General features: G+C 37.7%; 1 protein-coding gene across 2 annotated transcripts in view; it reads right to left on the reverse strand.

Annotated features, from left to right (window-relative positions):
• DIP2B (disco interacting protein 2 homolog B) overlaps window positions 1-15,584 on the reverse strand; it is a 209,332-nt gene that overhangs the window by 98,851 nt on the left and 94,897 nt on the right. For both annotated transcript variants that reach the window (XM_056798247.1, XM_056798246.1), the window contains exon 3: window positions 1,493-1,618. In XM_056798247.1, coding sequence (XP_056654225.1) covers window positions 1,493-1,618 — 126 coding nt within the window. The remainder of the gene's footprint in view (window positions 1-1,492; window positions 1,619-15,584) is intronic.

Below are 15,584 nucleotides of genomic sequence, written 5' to 3' on the forward strand. Positions count from 1 at the left end.
AAAGTGAGATAAAGACAAAATAATATCTGACCACGGAGTCAGTGAAGCAGGGGGCAGTCACAGCAGTAAGAAAGTGAGATGGTAAGACATGTGGATTTAGAAACATCGCGTTAGCACTCATGTAAAAGATGCCATCACCCCGACAGCATTCATAGTCATGATGTCATTGTTGACTCTCCATTCTCTCTCATCCCATATAGCTAAACAGTCACCAAAGTTTGTTGCTTTTACTTCTATAACATTTCTTGCAAGGATGGTGGTGCCTTGCTAGTAATAGGGAAAATTTAAAGGAGGCATTGTCTTGAGGGAAAATACAGTGTAATGATGATCCACAACAAAGACATGTGCCATATGCCACACCTAAAATAAAAAAAGGTTAAGGAGCTCTTGTGACTCTCTAAAGGGTAATTGAAGATAGGGATTTCCCCATTTGTAGCTATTCAGCCCTCAAAATCCAATGCTTGGTTCTGTAGGAATATAAATTAGGGATAAGACTGGTTTTCTAGGGTTAGTGGAAAGGAGGGAATTTTGAGATAAGCCTGGATTCTGGGTAGGAAGGAATCGTGGGAATCTAAAACTGAAAATAACTGAATGAGTTTTGTCTCTTTGCCTACAATTTCAAACTGAAGGAGTTTTGCTCTAAGAGATTCTCCCTGGAAAGTTGGGATTTTGTGGAGAAATCTTTGGCCTCCAGGTAGAGGGTTTACTTGGAGGAAACTAATTTCCCTGAGTCCAGTCTTCATCTGGCAGTGGTCCATCGACTAGAATTCCTATTGACTAAGGTAATTCAAAGCTTTCCATCTATAACTTTGAGTTACTCAGTACAGCAGCCAAACCCAGAGGTTTTCCCCTTTCTTTCTTTACTGGTGGGAAGATTAGGGTTTAGTCAAATAAGTTGGGAAAGGATTTTAGATAGCATAAAGAGGCATAGGTAGGGTCTACAGAAGAACAGAAGGCTCTCCTGAAGCAGGAAACTTAGGAGTTAAGTGGAGGTAGTTTGAAGATTGCGAGGGTCATACTTAACAGCTCCTCTTATCCCTTTAAAATAAACTTTGTTTCCATAATCAAAGGGTTTGGTGATTAATTGGCTCTGAGGAGTTCCTAGGTGGGTTATAACATCTTACATCCCTCTAGGGCACTTCCCAATTACAGTTCAGAATGGGGAAGGCTGGGAGCTTACACCATTAGAGGGAAAATTTTAGACAAACTCTATGATTGGCTATTTTGCTATGGTGGGATTTGATCTACCTTCTTATTCTGTGATTCTCTTTGAGTCAAATCACTGGTCTCATTTTGGTGACCAAGGCTCCAAGTTGCAGAAGAGTTGCTGTTCTGCATTACTGCGTTTCCAAAATGGAAGTTTCTTACACAGATGAAATCACTGGTCTAGACCCCCAAAAAGCACAATAACACATCAGCTGAGATTTTTGGGGGGACTAAATCACTAAAAATAAGAAGCAAGGGCATGCAACCAATAATCTTCATTCTTTACCTGATCGATATCTTTCATCTCTGGCTCCCCCAGACCGACCTCGGTGATACTTGGAAGGGGTTGAAGATGGCGCTGAGGATGGAGCTGTCTGGTTTTTGTGTTCCTTCTGAACTGTAGAATCAATCCCTAAGAAGAAAAAAATATGGAAGACTTTTCATACATAAACAAAAACAAACCAAAGTAATAATGATCCAAACACTTTATAGGGAAAAGGGGAGAGGGGAATAAAAAACAAACATAAGGAAAATCTTTTGGCCAGCTGTGAAATCCAAAAGCAATGCTTTTTAACACTAAAAAATGAAATAAAAAATATTTCCTATTTCTGCCCTGCACCATTACTTTGTTTATATTGGTCTAAAATTTTAAGGTTCCCTTAATACATAGAAAATAAGTACAAAAGTGTTATTGGTGATAAAGATTTAAAAACTCCCAAGTTATTACCTATATGAACTGCAAATTATCCCACCTCTGCTTGTTTTTAGACTACAGCAACATTTTTCTTCATTCAAATATGTAAGAAGTGCTCACTAAATCCTATCCAAAAATCTAGTAGGGAACCAGGACTCTTCCAGCACAGGTATCTTGCCATCTATTTGTGCAAACCGTCCCCATTCCCTTAAATCCTCCTACTATATCTTGCTCTGGTAACAGTAATTAAATCATTGCTACTGTCCAGATTGTGAAATCTAACACAGTGTTCCAATCAGAGTTCTCAGGACTTGGACCAAAACTTGGCTTCCATTCTTAAATATGTTTTGTCATATTATTAAGTTAAAAACTTGAGGGCAAATACTGTTACTTTTGTATTTCTGTCCCCAGTGTTCAGCACAATGCCCAATACATCATGGATGCTTAATGAATTTATGTTCATTCATTTGTGAAAGGCCCTGGAAATAGAAACATATAACGCAAATCCTGCTCTCATTTACAATCCAAATGGGGGAAATTACATGTACAGAAACGAATGATACAAAAGAAAACATTACAAGTGTAAAGGAGAGAATCTATGTATGCGAAGTTTAAGGTGGAACAGATCACTTTTACCTCAGAAGGGAAAGGTTGAAAAGAGGTGGAACCTGAATTGCTCTTTGAACAAAAGAAGGGACTACACCAGACAGAAAAAGAAGTGAGACAAAGTTGATTCAGACATGGTAGACAGTGGGGGAAAAAGTCCAGATACAGTAGAAAGTAGAATGAGAACGTGCACTGAAAAGTAGTTAAGCTACACTATTCAACCCTCCAAAAAAGGCATTTGAAGCAGAGTAGAATCAGGGTAGAAAAACAGATCATCACCACAATACAGCAGGTCTTAAATACAAGGGTCTGGACTTTTAGAATTTAGTTAGCAGGCAGTAGAGATACTGAAAGTTCTTGAAGAGAAGAATAATATCTAGGCAGCAGAAAGATGGATTAGAGAAAAGGAGAGCTGGAAGGTAATCATGTAAATGAGAGGTAAAAAGGGCCTGACCTATGCATAGGAAGTAGAAAGGCTATTTATATATTAAAGGTAGAATTAATATGGCTTGGCAAGTGATTTTATGTGGGTAGCTAGGGGGAAGGGGAAAAGATATTTTAAGATTATGGAATAAGTTGGGAAGATGGTGCTGCTATTAGCAGGCAAAAGGAATTCGGGAAGAAGCAGTAGGGTGCTGTGTTTTGGTTTGTTTCTTTTTGGGGGGGGGCAGCGGGGAGGAGACCTGAGTAGGCTGAATTTGATGTGCAGTGAGCATTCATTTGGGGATATCCAACAAGAAGTTTTTAAGACAGTCGAGCTCTGAGGAAAAGTTTGGAGTGAGAACAGAGATTTAGGAGTTATCTTATTTTGCAAGCTTCTAAGCCAAGCCCACAGAGGAAGCAAATCTCAGGATGTACAAAGCACTTTTCTTCACAGTCCCATAATTTGTGCGAATATCATTATCCCCATTTTATTAATAAGGAAAATGAGTCAGAAAAATTATTACCCAACATCATACAACTTAATAAATAGCAGAATCAGAGATTCTACCTCCCATCTCACTTTACATTGATTATTGTTTATTGCCCAAGGGTCACAAAGACCCATAGCCAAATTCATTAAAAAAAATCTAAAAGTCTTAAGCCTGAAGATTTTATTGGTAATTTACAGTATTTGCTGAAAAAGTTTGTGTTTTGCAAAAGATTCCTTTCAGTGGATAAGGTATGCAAGGCTTCAACCACCTACTGAAGAAAACCCTTAAAAAGCACTCAGGCTGATTTAAAATTAGAGAACAAAAACAAGAAAGGAGCTATTTTTACAATCACATTTTGCGTTCAGGAAGGAAATCAGTTACACACACAAACAGCTTTTCTTATAGACAAGAAGAGGGAAAAAGCATTTTGGCTTCTACTCAACTCTTTCAGACACTGGCTGAAGTTTGGAAGTTCACTGCTATTTATGACTTCTGCATGAACTTTCCACCACAGCATGTTAATGACTACATCTACAGAATTATTAGCACTGATTCTTTTCCTAATGAGTAGTTTCTAAGACTCTCTAATCACATCCAGTATTCACAGCCTGGAGAGGTTGCAAAGCTAAGTGGATAAAACTGGTCTGAAGGTCAAGAAGACCTGGGGGTTCAAGTCCCACCACTACCACTAAACTTGGCAGCTCTGACCTTCAACAACTCCTGAAGCAACTCTCAGAGTTAGAGAAGGTCCTGCTTGGCACAGGAAGTTCCTCACTGCTAGCTTCCTGCACTGGTGACATCACAGGCCTAGTTCAAAACCCAAAACAAAAGTTTTTAGCCTAAGGGGTCAATGTGGAGTACACAAAGACAGATCAAAACCACTCTGCAAGCAGGATTTTAAAATAAGACTCTCTCAATGTGAAGGTATTTAGAAAATTTCACCTCCCCCCTCACTTATGCTTTTCACTTCACTTTTAAAAATAGAACTGATTAGGATGGAGGTGGACAGATAATGAGGGTACAGGAAAGAGTAACAAGACTGGTGAGTAGGGGACAAATGAAGGGGAAGCAAAGACCTGGCCCAATACAGTGAATACAGTATGTGGGAGTAGGAGAACTAAGGGATGGAATGTGGTATGGGCAGAGGACAATAACTGAAGATATGGACACAAGACTGCACAAGATCATCAAACATAAAATCACAAATTAAGCCATCTGATGGGAAAAGGGATTCACATGACATGACGTAAGTCAAGAGTTCTTCAACTATTCACCACAGAATGTGAATATTCATTTATCAAACACAGAATTCAACAAGACACCTCCCTGGTGTCAGGCACTGTACAAGAGTGGAGAAACAAAGAAGAGACTTATCCCTTCTTACATTCTACAAGGGGAAAGTAGCATGTGGACAGAAGATTTCATTAAAAATATATACACAGAAATTTCTGGATGGAGTGCCTCTGAGGGGAAGTATTCAGGAGAAGATTTCTAGAGAAGACAGCTTTAGGGAAGGAGTAGTTTTTAGGCACGGGGGAAACAGGGGAAGAAAGAAAGCCTATACAGAGTAAGGAGAGAATATTATGGCTAGATAGAAGCAAGGAGGTCAGTTTGACAGGACTATAGTTATGGAATAAACTAGAGAAAAGTAGTCAGCTAGGTGGCACAATAGAGTGCTAGGTCTGGAGTCAGAAAGACTCATCTTTTTTTAGTTCGAATCTGGCTTCAGCCACTAGCTGCATGATCCTGTGCAAGACACTTAAATCTGTCTCAGTTTCCTCACCTGTAAAATGAGCTGGAGAAGGAAAAGCAAACCATTCCAGTATCTTTGCCAATAAAACTCCAAATGAGATCACAAAGAGTCAGACATAACTGAAATAAGAGAAAAGTAGGGTATAGAGACAGACTGTGCAGTTTATTTAGAAACAAACTTGAGTTTATATTTTATCCTAGAGGAGAGAGGGAGCCAATGGAGTGTACTGGGCAAGGCAATGGCATCATTTGGTTTGGAAAGGGAGACAATGGAGGCAGAGATCAATTAAAAGGTTATGCAAGCAACGCCATTTCCTCTCTGTTATCTAATGTGTGCTATCATAATGTCAAATGTAGTTATCAGAAGAGGCTAGCTTGACCGTGCCAACCTCCTAGCTAGGTCATGTCATGTCTTCGGAAACTCACTTTTCCTATAGTAACCCTTTGCTATGATATTAATCACTCCTCCCTCTTATGTATTTATACCCTGCTTTTTCTGCCCCTCTAGAGCCATTCTTGCATGCCAGCGCTGCAGGATGACCCCAAACTGCAATTCCCTTTCCTCAGTTAAAGACTCTTATGGTCATTACTTGGTAATCCTCTTATTTCAGGTCAACAGTAATAAGGCAAGAACAAGAAATATGAAACATAAACATAAGAAGATATAACTACTCCTGTTCAATACTTCAATACAGCAGTAAGCAGCAAAATATATAAGCATGGGTTCGTAATCTGGAGTATATGAACTTATAATTTTATAAAATAGATTTAGAAGGGGCATCTGGGTAGCTCAGTGGATTGAGAGTCAAGCCTAGAGATAGGAGGTTCTAGGTTCAAATCTGACCTCAGATACTGTGTGACCCTGGGCAAGTCACTTAACTCCCATTGCTAGCCTTTACTACTCTTTTGCCTTGGAACCAATACATAGCATTGATTTCAAGAGAGAAGGTAAGGGTAAAAAAAAATGGAGTTTGGTACTTGCATTTTAATAGTATTGGTTTCCTTTGTAATCCTATGAATTTTAAGCATTTTAAAACATTATTCTGAGAAGGGGTCTACAGACTTCACAAGACTGTCAAAGGGGTCCAAGACATGAAAGCTTTAAGAATCTTTGCTCTAGTGACAAGGGTTACTCCCTTCTTCCCCCTGCTCCAGTTGTGAACAATAGTTTCTACTTTTAGAAATATTCAAATTCAAGTGAGAACTGTCATCGCTTCAAGTAGACCTTAAACTACATAGAAGGGAGTGAAGGGGGCACTTATTCTGGGATATTACACAACATTGTTTTCCCCCTTCTTTTCCTCTGGAAACCTGCAAATACTCTGCCTACCAATAATGAAACTTTAGGAGTATATCTGATGATTTTGTATGGAAGGAATCCACATTTATGGTCCATTCAACAAATTATAGTACTAGTTCTTTGTAAAGGATAATTTTTATGATCTGTCACATGAATTTTGTATGCCCAAGAAAACAACTTCTATTCATAACAGTGGTAATTCTATGTCACTTAAAGACATTTTCATGAAACTGAGTATTTTTAGAGATGAATTTTATACTTCATCTCTAAGACCTAGTGGTCTTGAGGCCATCATGACAGTCTCTCCTTAAGGGAGGCTATAAGCTCCATGAATATACTCAAGAAAAATAAAACTTTTTTTAAAGGTTAGCAAGATGTGTCCCCCAATTGACATTTTGTCTACCACCAGCTTATTTTTTCTCCCAATAACAACCCTCCAAAAAGAGATTTCATCCTGAACCTTGATAGACAGTTTGGCCAGCTCCAAGAAGCCATCCAAAGTCAGAACATAAGAACCTCACTCTCAAAAGGGTATTTTGGAGCACACCTTCTTGCTGGGGTATCTTCTCTGCCCCCCAACATATACTTGCTCTTACATGATAGTGTATATACCCAAGTTGTATGTTGGGTATACCCTTGTCCTCTCTCCACACTCTCTCTGCTGCTTGCATCAAAATTGATTTCCATTGTTTTACATGTTATTCTCAGCATCTGAACTCATTAAAGGGTTTCTTTTCTCCAACATCTCTGGCTGGCCCACTGGCCTTTCCTTAGACATATACTGGGTACACGGATAAGGTCTTAACGTTTTACCAGTCACAACTCCATTGGGGGCACTCTGTTGTAGAAAACAGGGGTTAAGAGAGGAACCCTACTGGGAGGGAGTGGTTGAAGAGACATCCTTATGCCAGAAGACTGTCACAAAAGCCTGTTTGCTGTGCTAATTGTTTGGAAAATAACTTCTATTCATAATGCTGATAATTCTTTTTCACCTAGTCATATTTTCACTGAACTGATTTTTAGGAATGAGGAACACAAGAAACAGTTAAGTATGGGAATGTCTAAATGGATCAAATGACAAGTCTAAAAACACAAAGACAGGATCACAAACTTAAATGGATTAGATTGGCAAGGGAAAGGTTATTTTTAAGATCAGACTGTGATTTCATTGGCATTGGCAATTTCTCTATAAGGAAACTCTCTTTACCAAATCAGCACCTATTCTGCATCTCAAAGTCTTCTACAGTTGCCTAGGACCCTGATAGTAACTTGTCCCAGGTCATCTTGACTCAGGCCACTTCTTTTATTCACTTGCCTCTTCAAGGAAAGTTATTAAATAAATAATCAGAAAAAGAGATTAAACAGACTTTGAGATAAAAGGTTAGATAATAGGGGGAAGACCAGAATGTTAGGATAAAGAATTTAGATTGCATTATTTTTAAGGCATTGTTGGTTCTTGAAAAGGGACAGGATAAAAAATTATTATTGAGTATCAGTGCTGGAAGAGACCTCAAATATCACGATTAAAAGAGTAGGAAGCACATCTAGCAGATTGGCTAACATAACAGCAAAGGAAAGTAATGGATGCTGGAGGGGATGTGGTAAAGTTGGGACATTAATGCATTGCTGGTGGAGTTGTGAATTGATCCAACCATTCTGGAGGGCAATTTGGAACTATGCCCAAAGGGTGATAAAAGACTGTCTGCCCTTTGATCCAGCCATAGCACTGCTGGGTCTGTACCCCAAAGAGACAATAAGGAAAAAGACATGTACAAGAATATTCATAGCTGTGCTCTTTGTGGTGGCCAAAAATTGGAAAATGAGGGGATGCCCTTCAATTGGGGAATGGCTGAACAAATTGTGGTATATGTTGGTGATAGAATACTATTGTGCTAAAAGGAATAATAAAGTGGAGGAATTCCATGTGAACTGGAACAACCTCCAGGAAGTGATGCAGAGTGAGAGGAGCAGAACCAGGAAAACATTGTACACAGAGACTAATACACTGTGGTATAATCTAATGTAATGGACTTCTCCATTAGTGTCAATGCAATGTCCCTGAACAATCTGCAGGGATCTAGGAGAAAAAACACTATTCACAAGCAGAGGTCAAACTGTGGGAGTAAAAACACCAAGGAAAAGAAACTCCTTGACTATAGGGGTTGAGGGGACATGTCCAAGGAGAGACTCTAAATGAACACTCTAATGCAAATACCCACAATATGGAAATGGGTTCAAATCAAGAACACATGTGATACCCAGTGGAATCGCACATCGGCTATGGGATAGGTGACGGGGGTTTGGAGGGGGGGGATGAAAATGATCTTTGTCTCCAATGAATAATGTTCAGAAATGACCAAATAAAATAATGTTTTAAAAAAAAAGAATAGGAAGAAAATTTTTGCTGTTATAGGTAACATAAATAAGAGGAAAGGGAACTAGGAGGAGGAGAACCTTTTGAAAGAAAGTAGACCAGATATAAAGGGTTGAAGGCCCTCTTTCCTGTGGAACTAAAAAGGAAGGGCAGAATATAAAGATAGTATGAGGAATTAGAATTCTTCTTTAACTGGATTTTGTGAATTTTGTGGAATTAGTTCTATGGGGGAAAAAAACAAAATAAAGAGAACATTGGATAATTTGATTAAAAAAAGGAAAGAAGAGAATCAAATTACTAGTATCAAAAATGAAAATGGTAAGTTCACCCAATTAAAGAATTCATTAGGAACTACTTTGTCCAATTATATGTCAACAAACTTGACAATCTAGGCAAAATGGATGAATATTTGCAAAAATATAAATTGTCTAGATGAACAAAAGAAGAAATAGAATACTTCAATAATCCCATCTCAGAAAAAGATAAACCGCCCTGTAAAATGGAGATTTTGAACCCTAGACTTCAATCCCCAGAAGTCCTTGGTAATTCCCAGAATTCCCAATAATCTCACCTGAGTCTCCACCTGGGTGAAATCACAATTAGTATTTAAACTGACAGCAACGCCTACCTCGCCCTCTTCTATGCTCTTGCTCTCTCTGCCTGGCCATTTGCAAGATGTAGTAAGTAATCTTTGAATGGGCTAATAATCAGCCCTAGGCACATGGTTTTCTTATTTTGTATTTTTCTTATTCCTTGATTTCTAATCATCTTTAATAAACCTCAAATATAATAATTTTATTACTAGTTAACTTTAACTAGTTAATTTCAACACCCCTAAGAAAAAAATTCCCAAGGCCAGATGGATTCACCAGTGAATTCTATCAAACATTTAGAATCAGTACCATATTTGTGTCATAAAAGGAATTTGGTAGAACTCTTTCTTTGCTTATCATGCCAAATACTTTGCATAATATTGGGATTAGTTGTTCTTTGAATGTTTGATACAATTCATTTGTGAATCGATCTGGTCCTGGGGATTTTTTCTGAGGGAGTTCTTTGATGGCTTGTGTACTAGCGGGGGATCAGGAACTAAAGTTTGATAGGTAGCTGAGATGGAGGGAACAGATAAAGAGGAACACCACTTGTAATAGTTAAAAGAGTGGGAGCCATAAACTGTAATAATTAAAATGGTTGAGGTCATAAGATGTAGTGATTAAAATAGTGGAAGACTTAAATTGTGGCCGATAAAAGAGTGGATGAGTAAGTTGTAACCGCAGGAAATATGTTTTCACTACGGTGTCTTGTTTTTAAATCAAATATAAGGTGGTCGCCAGGGAAATATTCCCAATTATGAATATACCCAAGTCAACTGGGTTTTATAGGGATTTTTAATTAATAATACAATGAGGAATTAAAGAAGGAGAGAAAGAGTAAGAAAGGAATAAGTACGAAGGGCCTTAAGCCAACATGGCCTAGACCTGAGTCTTAAGAGAGAGATCAGTCAGTCCTTAATCACTCACCACAAGATCTGTCCAAGCAAGGATTCTAGTGACACCAGGCCAGCATCATCTCAGCTGCCTCCACCAGCTCCATCCTCAATCTGAAATGTCCCCGAGAGAGTCTCGAGAGAGACCCTTCAAGGCAGCCTTTCCCAGCTGACTGTTTTCTAGAGAGAGCTTTTCATCTCCTTTTAAAGGGCATTTTCTCCTATGTCACTTCCACTAAGTTCTTCCATCTACCAATCACAGTAGACGTTTTCCAAAGGACAGCCCATTCTGAATTCATACCTGAGTAGACTAAACTTTTGAGTAATCCACACCTGAGTAGACTAAAATCTCTGTGTAAGTTCTCACCTCTTTGTTCCTTGTAAGTTCACAAGTTGCCTGACCTTTATAGGTACTTAGCACCCCTTTGTTTTAGTTCTAAAAATAGGCATGGCTTAAGTATGGGTTTAAGTACTTTTCATTGTTCAGAAAAGAGTTTACAACTTTATCTTCCCCTAGGGCAGACTTAAGTAGGTGAAGTAGAGTTCTCACATTCCTGATCTAAGTAGAGTTCACTGCCCAAATGGGGAATGGTCTTAATCCAATCTTATGAAGTAGGGTCTGGGAATTTTTTAACATTCACAAGTCTGAGAAATTTCAAGATTCACACACTTCCCTCCCAGGCAGAGCTGTCTAGTTGGATCTGACCAGAGCTGAAGGGTAAGAGAAAATCCCCTTCAATCTCTGTTCCTGTTTTCTTCTCTAGTTGATTATATCTATGATCCCCTTTAGTATATTGAAGATATCTGATTTCTCAATTAGTTAAAATATCTATTCATTATATAAAGGGTTTGGTATATACAGAAAATGCCTTCGACAAAATGTAACACCCATTCCTATTATAAACACTAGAAAGAATAGGAATAAAAGAGCATTTCCTTCAAATAATAAGTAGTATCTATCTAAACCATCAGGAATTATCATCTGCAGTGGGGATCTGCAACAGGATCAGGAATGAAACAAGGATGCCCATTATCACCACTATTATTTAATATTGTACTAGAAATGCTAACTTTAGCAATAAGAGAAGAAAAGGAAACTGAAGGGTTAAAACAGGCAAGGAGGAAACTAAATTATCACTCTTAGTGGATGTGATAGTATTCTTAGGAGATATTCTTTAGAGAACAACTAAAAAAATCTAGTTGAAATAATTAATAATTTTAGCAAAGTTGCAAGATACAAAATAAACCCATATAAATCTTCAGCATTTCTATATATTTCCAATAAAGCCCAACAGCTAGAGTTACAAAGATAAATTCCATTTAAAATCACTCTAGACAATATAAAATACATGAGAATCTATTTACCAAGACAAACAAAAAATTAATTGAACATAATTACAAAACACTTTTCATACAAATAAAGCTAGATCTAAACAAACTGGAAAAACATTAATTGCTCATAGACAGGCTAAGTTACTATAATAAAAATGACATCTTACCTAAATTAATTTACTTATTTAGTGCCATACCAATCAAACTACCAAAAAACTTTTATAGGACTAGAAAAAAATAACAAAATTTATCTGGAAGAACAAAAGATCAAGATTATCAAGGGAACTAATGAAAAAAAAAAGTGAAGCCTAGCAATACCAGATCTTAAACTGTACTATAAAGTAGTAATCATCAAAACAATATGGTACTGGCTAAGAAATAGAAGGGAGGATGAATGGAATAGATTAGGGGCTAAATGATCTCAACAATCTAGAGTTTGATAAACCCAAAGATCCCAGCTTTGGGGATAAGAACTCACTATTTGACAAAAACTTCTGGGAAAACTGGAAAACAGTATGGCAAAAAATGAGGCAATATCTCACACCTATACCAAGAGAAGGTCAAAATGAACATATGATTTAGACATAAAGGGTGATACCATAAGTAAATTAATAAAATATAAAATAGTTTACCTGTCAGATCTATGAAGAAAGGAAGAATTTATGACCAAACAAGAGAGAGGACATTACAAGATGTAAAATGAATAATTTTAATTATATTAAGTTTAAAAGGTTTTATACAAACAAAACCAATGTCACCAAGATTAGAAGTAAAACAACAAACTAGGGAAAAATTTATAACAAATTTCTCTAATAAAGGTCTCATTTCTGGAGGGGGGTAGCTGGGTGGCTCAGTGAATTGAGAGCCAGGCCTAGAGATGGGAGGTCCTGGGTTTAAATCTGAGTGCAGACACTTCCTCATCTGTGACCCTGGGCAAATCACTGAACCCCCATTGCCTAGTCTTTACCTCTCTTCTGCCTTGGAACCAATACCCAGTATTGAGGCTAAGATGGAAGGTAAGGGTTTTTTTTTTTTTTAAAAAAGGTCTCATTTCTCAAATATATAAAGAATTAAATCAAATTTACAAGAATACAAGTTATTCCTCAATTGATAAATGGTCAAAGGATAATCTCTCTCTTTTCTTAAAGGGGACAGAGTAAAATGTACAAAACCCTTTCATCTGATTCTAAAACTTTCTCTAAATGAAACTAATTAAATTCTCCTCACAACAATATGAATAGGCAGTTTTCAGATAAAGAAATTAAAGCTATCAATAATCATATGAAAAAATGTTCTAAATCCTTCTTAATTAGAGAAATGCAAATTAAAACAACCCTGAGGGACGCCCCCCCCCCACACCTATCAGATTAGCCAATATGACAGTAAAGGAAAATGATAAATGTTGGAGAGGATGTGGAAAAATTAGGACACTGATACATTGCAGATGGGAGTTGTGAACTGATTCAATCATTCTGGAGGGCAATTTGGACTTATGTCCATGGGGCTATAAAACAATGTATAAGCACTAGTAGGTCACTATCTTTGAGAGATTAAAAAAAGAGGTGAGGGGAGGGGCCTACTATTACAAAAATATTCATAGCTGCCAGAGAGATGTCCATCAATTGGAGAATGACTGAACAAACTGTAGCATATGATAGTAAGAGAATACTATTGTGCTGTAAGGAATGATGAACAGGATGATTTCAGAAGGAGCTGGAAAAACCTTTGTGAACTGATGCAGAGTGAAATAAACAGAACCAGGAAAACATTGTACCCAGTAACAACCATACTGTGCAATGATCAGCTGTGATAGACTTGGCTACTATCAGCAATAGAATGATCCAGGACAATTCTTTTCTTAATGTATGATTTTATTTTAAAAATATTTTTCCATGGTTACATGATTCATATTTTCTCCCTCCCTTCTCTGGGAGCTGATGAGCAATTCTCCTGGGTTATGTAAGTATTATCACTCAAAACCTATTTCCATATTATTCATTTTTGTAGAAGAGTAATCTTTTAAAACCAAAACCCCAAATCATCTACCCATATAAGCAAGTAATAAACCATATGCTTTTCTCCTGCATGTCTGCTTGCAAAGTTCCTTCTCTAGAGGGACTTCTGACAAAGAATGCTATCCACCTCCAGAGAAAGAACTGTTGGAGTCAGAATACGGAGCAAAGCCTACAATTTTTCATTTATTTATTTGGGTATATGTTTATGTTTTGGGGTTTTGGTTTTGTATGTTTACTCACAAAAATGAATATGAAAATGTTTTGCATGACAATACATCTATAATCCAGATTGAACTGTCTGCCAGCACTGGGAAGGAGAAAGGAAAGGGATGGAGAGAGATAAGTTTGATCATATAACTTGGTAAAGCTTGTGTGGAAATTTGTTATTACATGTAAGTGGTAAAAAATTTTTTTAAATGGTGGTGCACATAAATGACATGAAAATTTAGGCGGGATCTAAAGAATGGAAAGTAGGATACTCAATCAGCTGTAGCCTAGTGAGTCAAAGTAGGATAATTACAACTGAAGAACAAAATAGAATAGTCAGTGCTGCAGCCATTTGTGAAGAGTGAATCAAACTCTCTTTGTCTATCAATCAGCAACTTTTAAGTTAATCAATCAAAAACTCAAGTACCCCTACTTAGTACCTTACCAGTCACTAAATTTGAGAGTTCACAAGTCATTTGTTAGAGTGCATGACAACTCCAGAGGCCAATTCCCCACCCCCCCACCCAGCTTGAGGTGAGTTCAAGGATTCGGTCATTCTCTCTGCATTGGTGAGCTTCTTCTTGGATCCCGAATCAGTTTGCAATGATGAATGGAGTGATTCCTTCCTAGGTTCTTCAGTGAGGAGACCCTCTCTGCTCATTCGTTTGGGTGGGATACTCCCTTCAGTGTGAGTCCTGGTGAGATTCTTGTTAGTCTTAGCCTCATGTGCACTGAAGGTTCTCAGTGGATTCTTCAGCATTTCTGGTTCTTCAGATTTGGGCTTCCTAATTAGGACTTTGGATTCTGGCGAGATTTGCTTTCAGATTTGCATTTGTGGTCTGGAGACATTAGGATTAAACTTAGGGTATTTGTAGGGAGGCAGTACTTTCTATCTCTTTATCCACATTTTTCCACTTCCACTCTTTCCACCTCTTTGTAAATAAAGCTGCTAAAAGTTATTTTGACTTAAGCTGTAATATTTTAAAATCAGAGACCACAATATTACTTTAGAATTCTCATATATAATGATAAAACCTCTATTTAAATTCTTACACATTAGTGGCAACAGGAGACCAAGTCAGAGAATACTATGGTTCTGTTGTCCTGGGCACTGGAAGTTATCTCTCTCATTCTGATTCTGGTCTTTCCTGGACCTTGATAGGGCACCTAAGTGGCCCAGTGGATAGAGCCACAGGTCTTGAGTCAGGAAGGCCTGAGTTCAAATCTGGATTCAGACACTTACTAGCTATGTAACTCTGGGCAAGTTGCTTAACCCTGGTTTGCCTCAGTTTTCCTCATCTATAAAATAAGCTGGAGAAGGAAATGGCAAAACCATTCCAGTATCTCTGCCAAGAAAACCCTAATTTGAAGTCACAACACTGTTGGACTGAGTTGGACTGACCCAAATGAAATGCCTGAAGAGCAACATGAATGGCTATGAATCAGCTATACTGGATCTAACAGATCATCCTGGAAAGTACTCTATCATGAAAAGAACTGTTCTTTTGCAGCAAAGATTTCAGTCTAAGTGTTGGCAGTCTAAGTATGGAATGGCAGAAAGAACACTGTGCTTAGAAAATGAAGGCCTGCATTTGACTCACAGCTCATTAACTGCATGAGATTCCGTCTCTTTTTCAGGAGAGTCTAATTTTTTGTGAGCCAAATGGTTTTTTTTTTTTGGTAGAGACACTGTAGTGG

Source organism: Monodelphis domestica, chromosome 5, assembly GCF_027887165.1.
Source record: "Monodelphis domestica isolate mMonDom1 chromosome 5, mMonDom1.pri, whole genome shotgun sequence".
Taxonomy (NCBI): Eukaryota; Metazoa; Chordata; class Mammalia; order Didelphimorphia; family Didelphidae; genus Monodelphis; species Monodelphis domestica.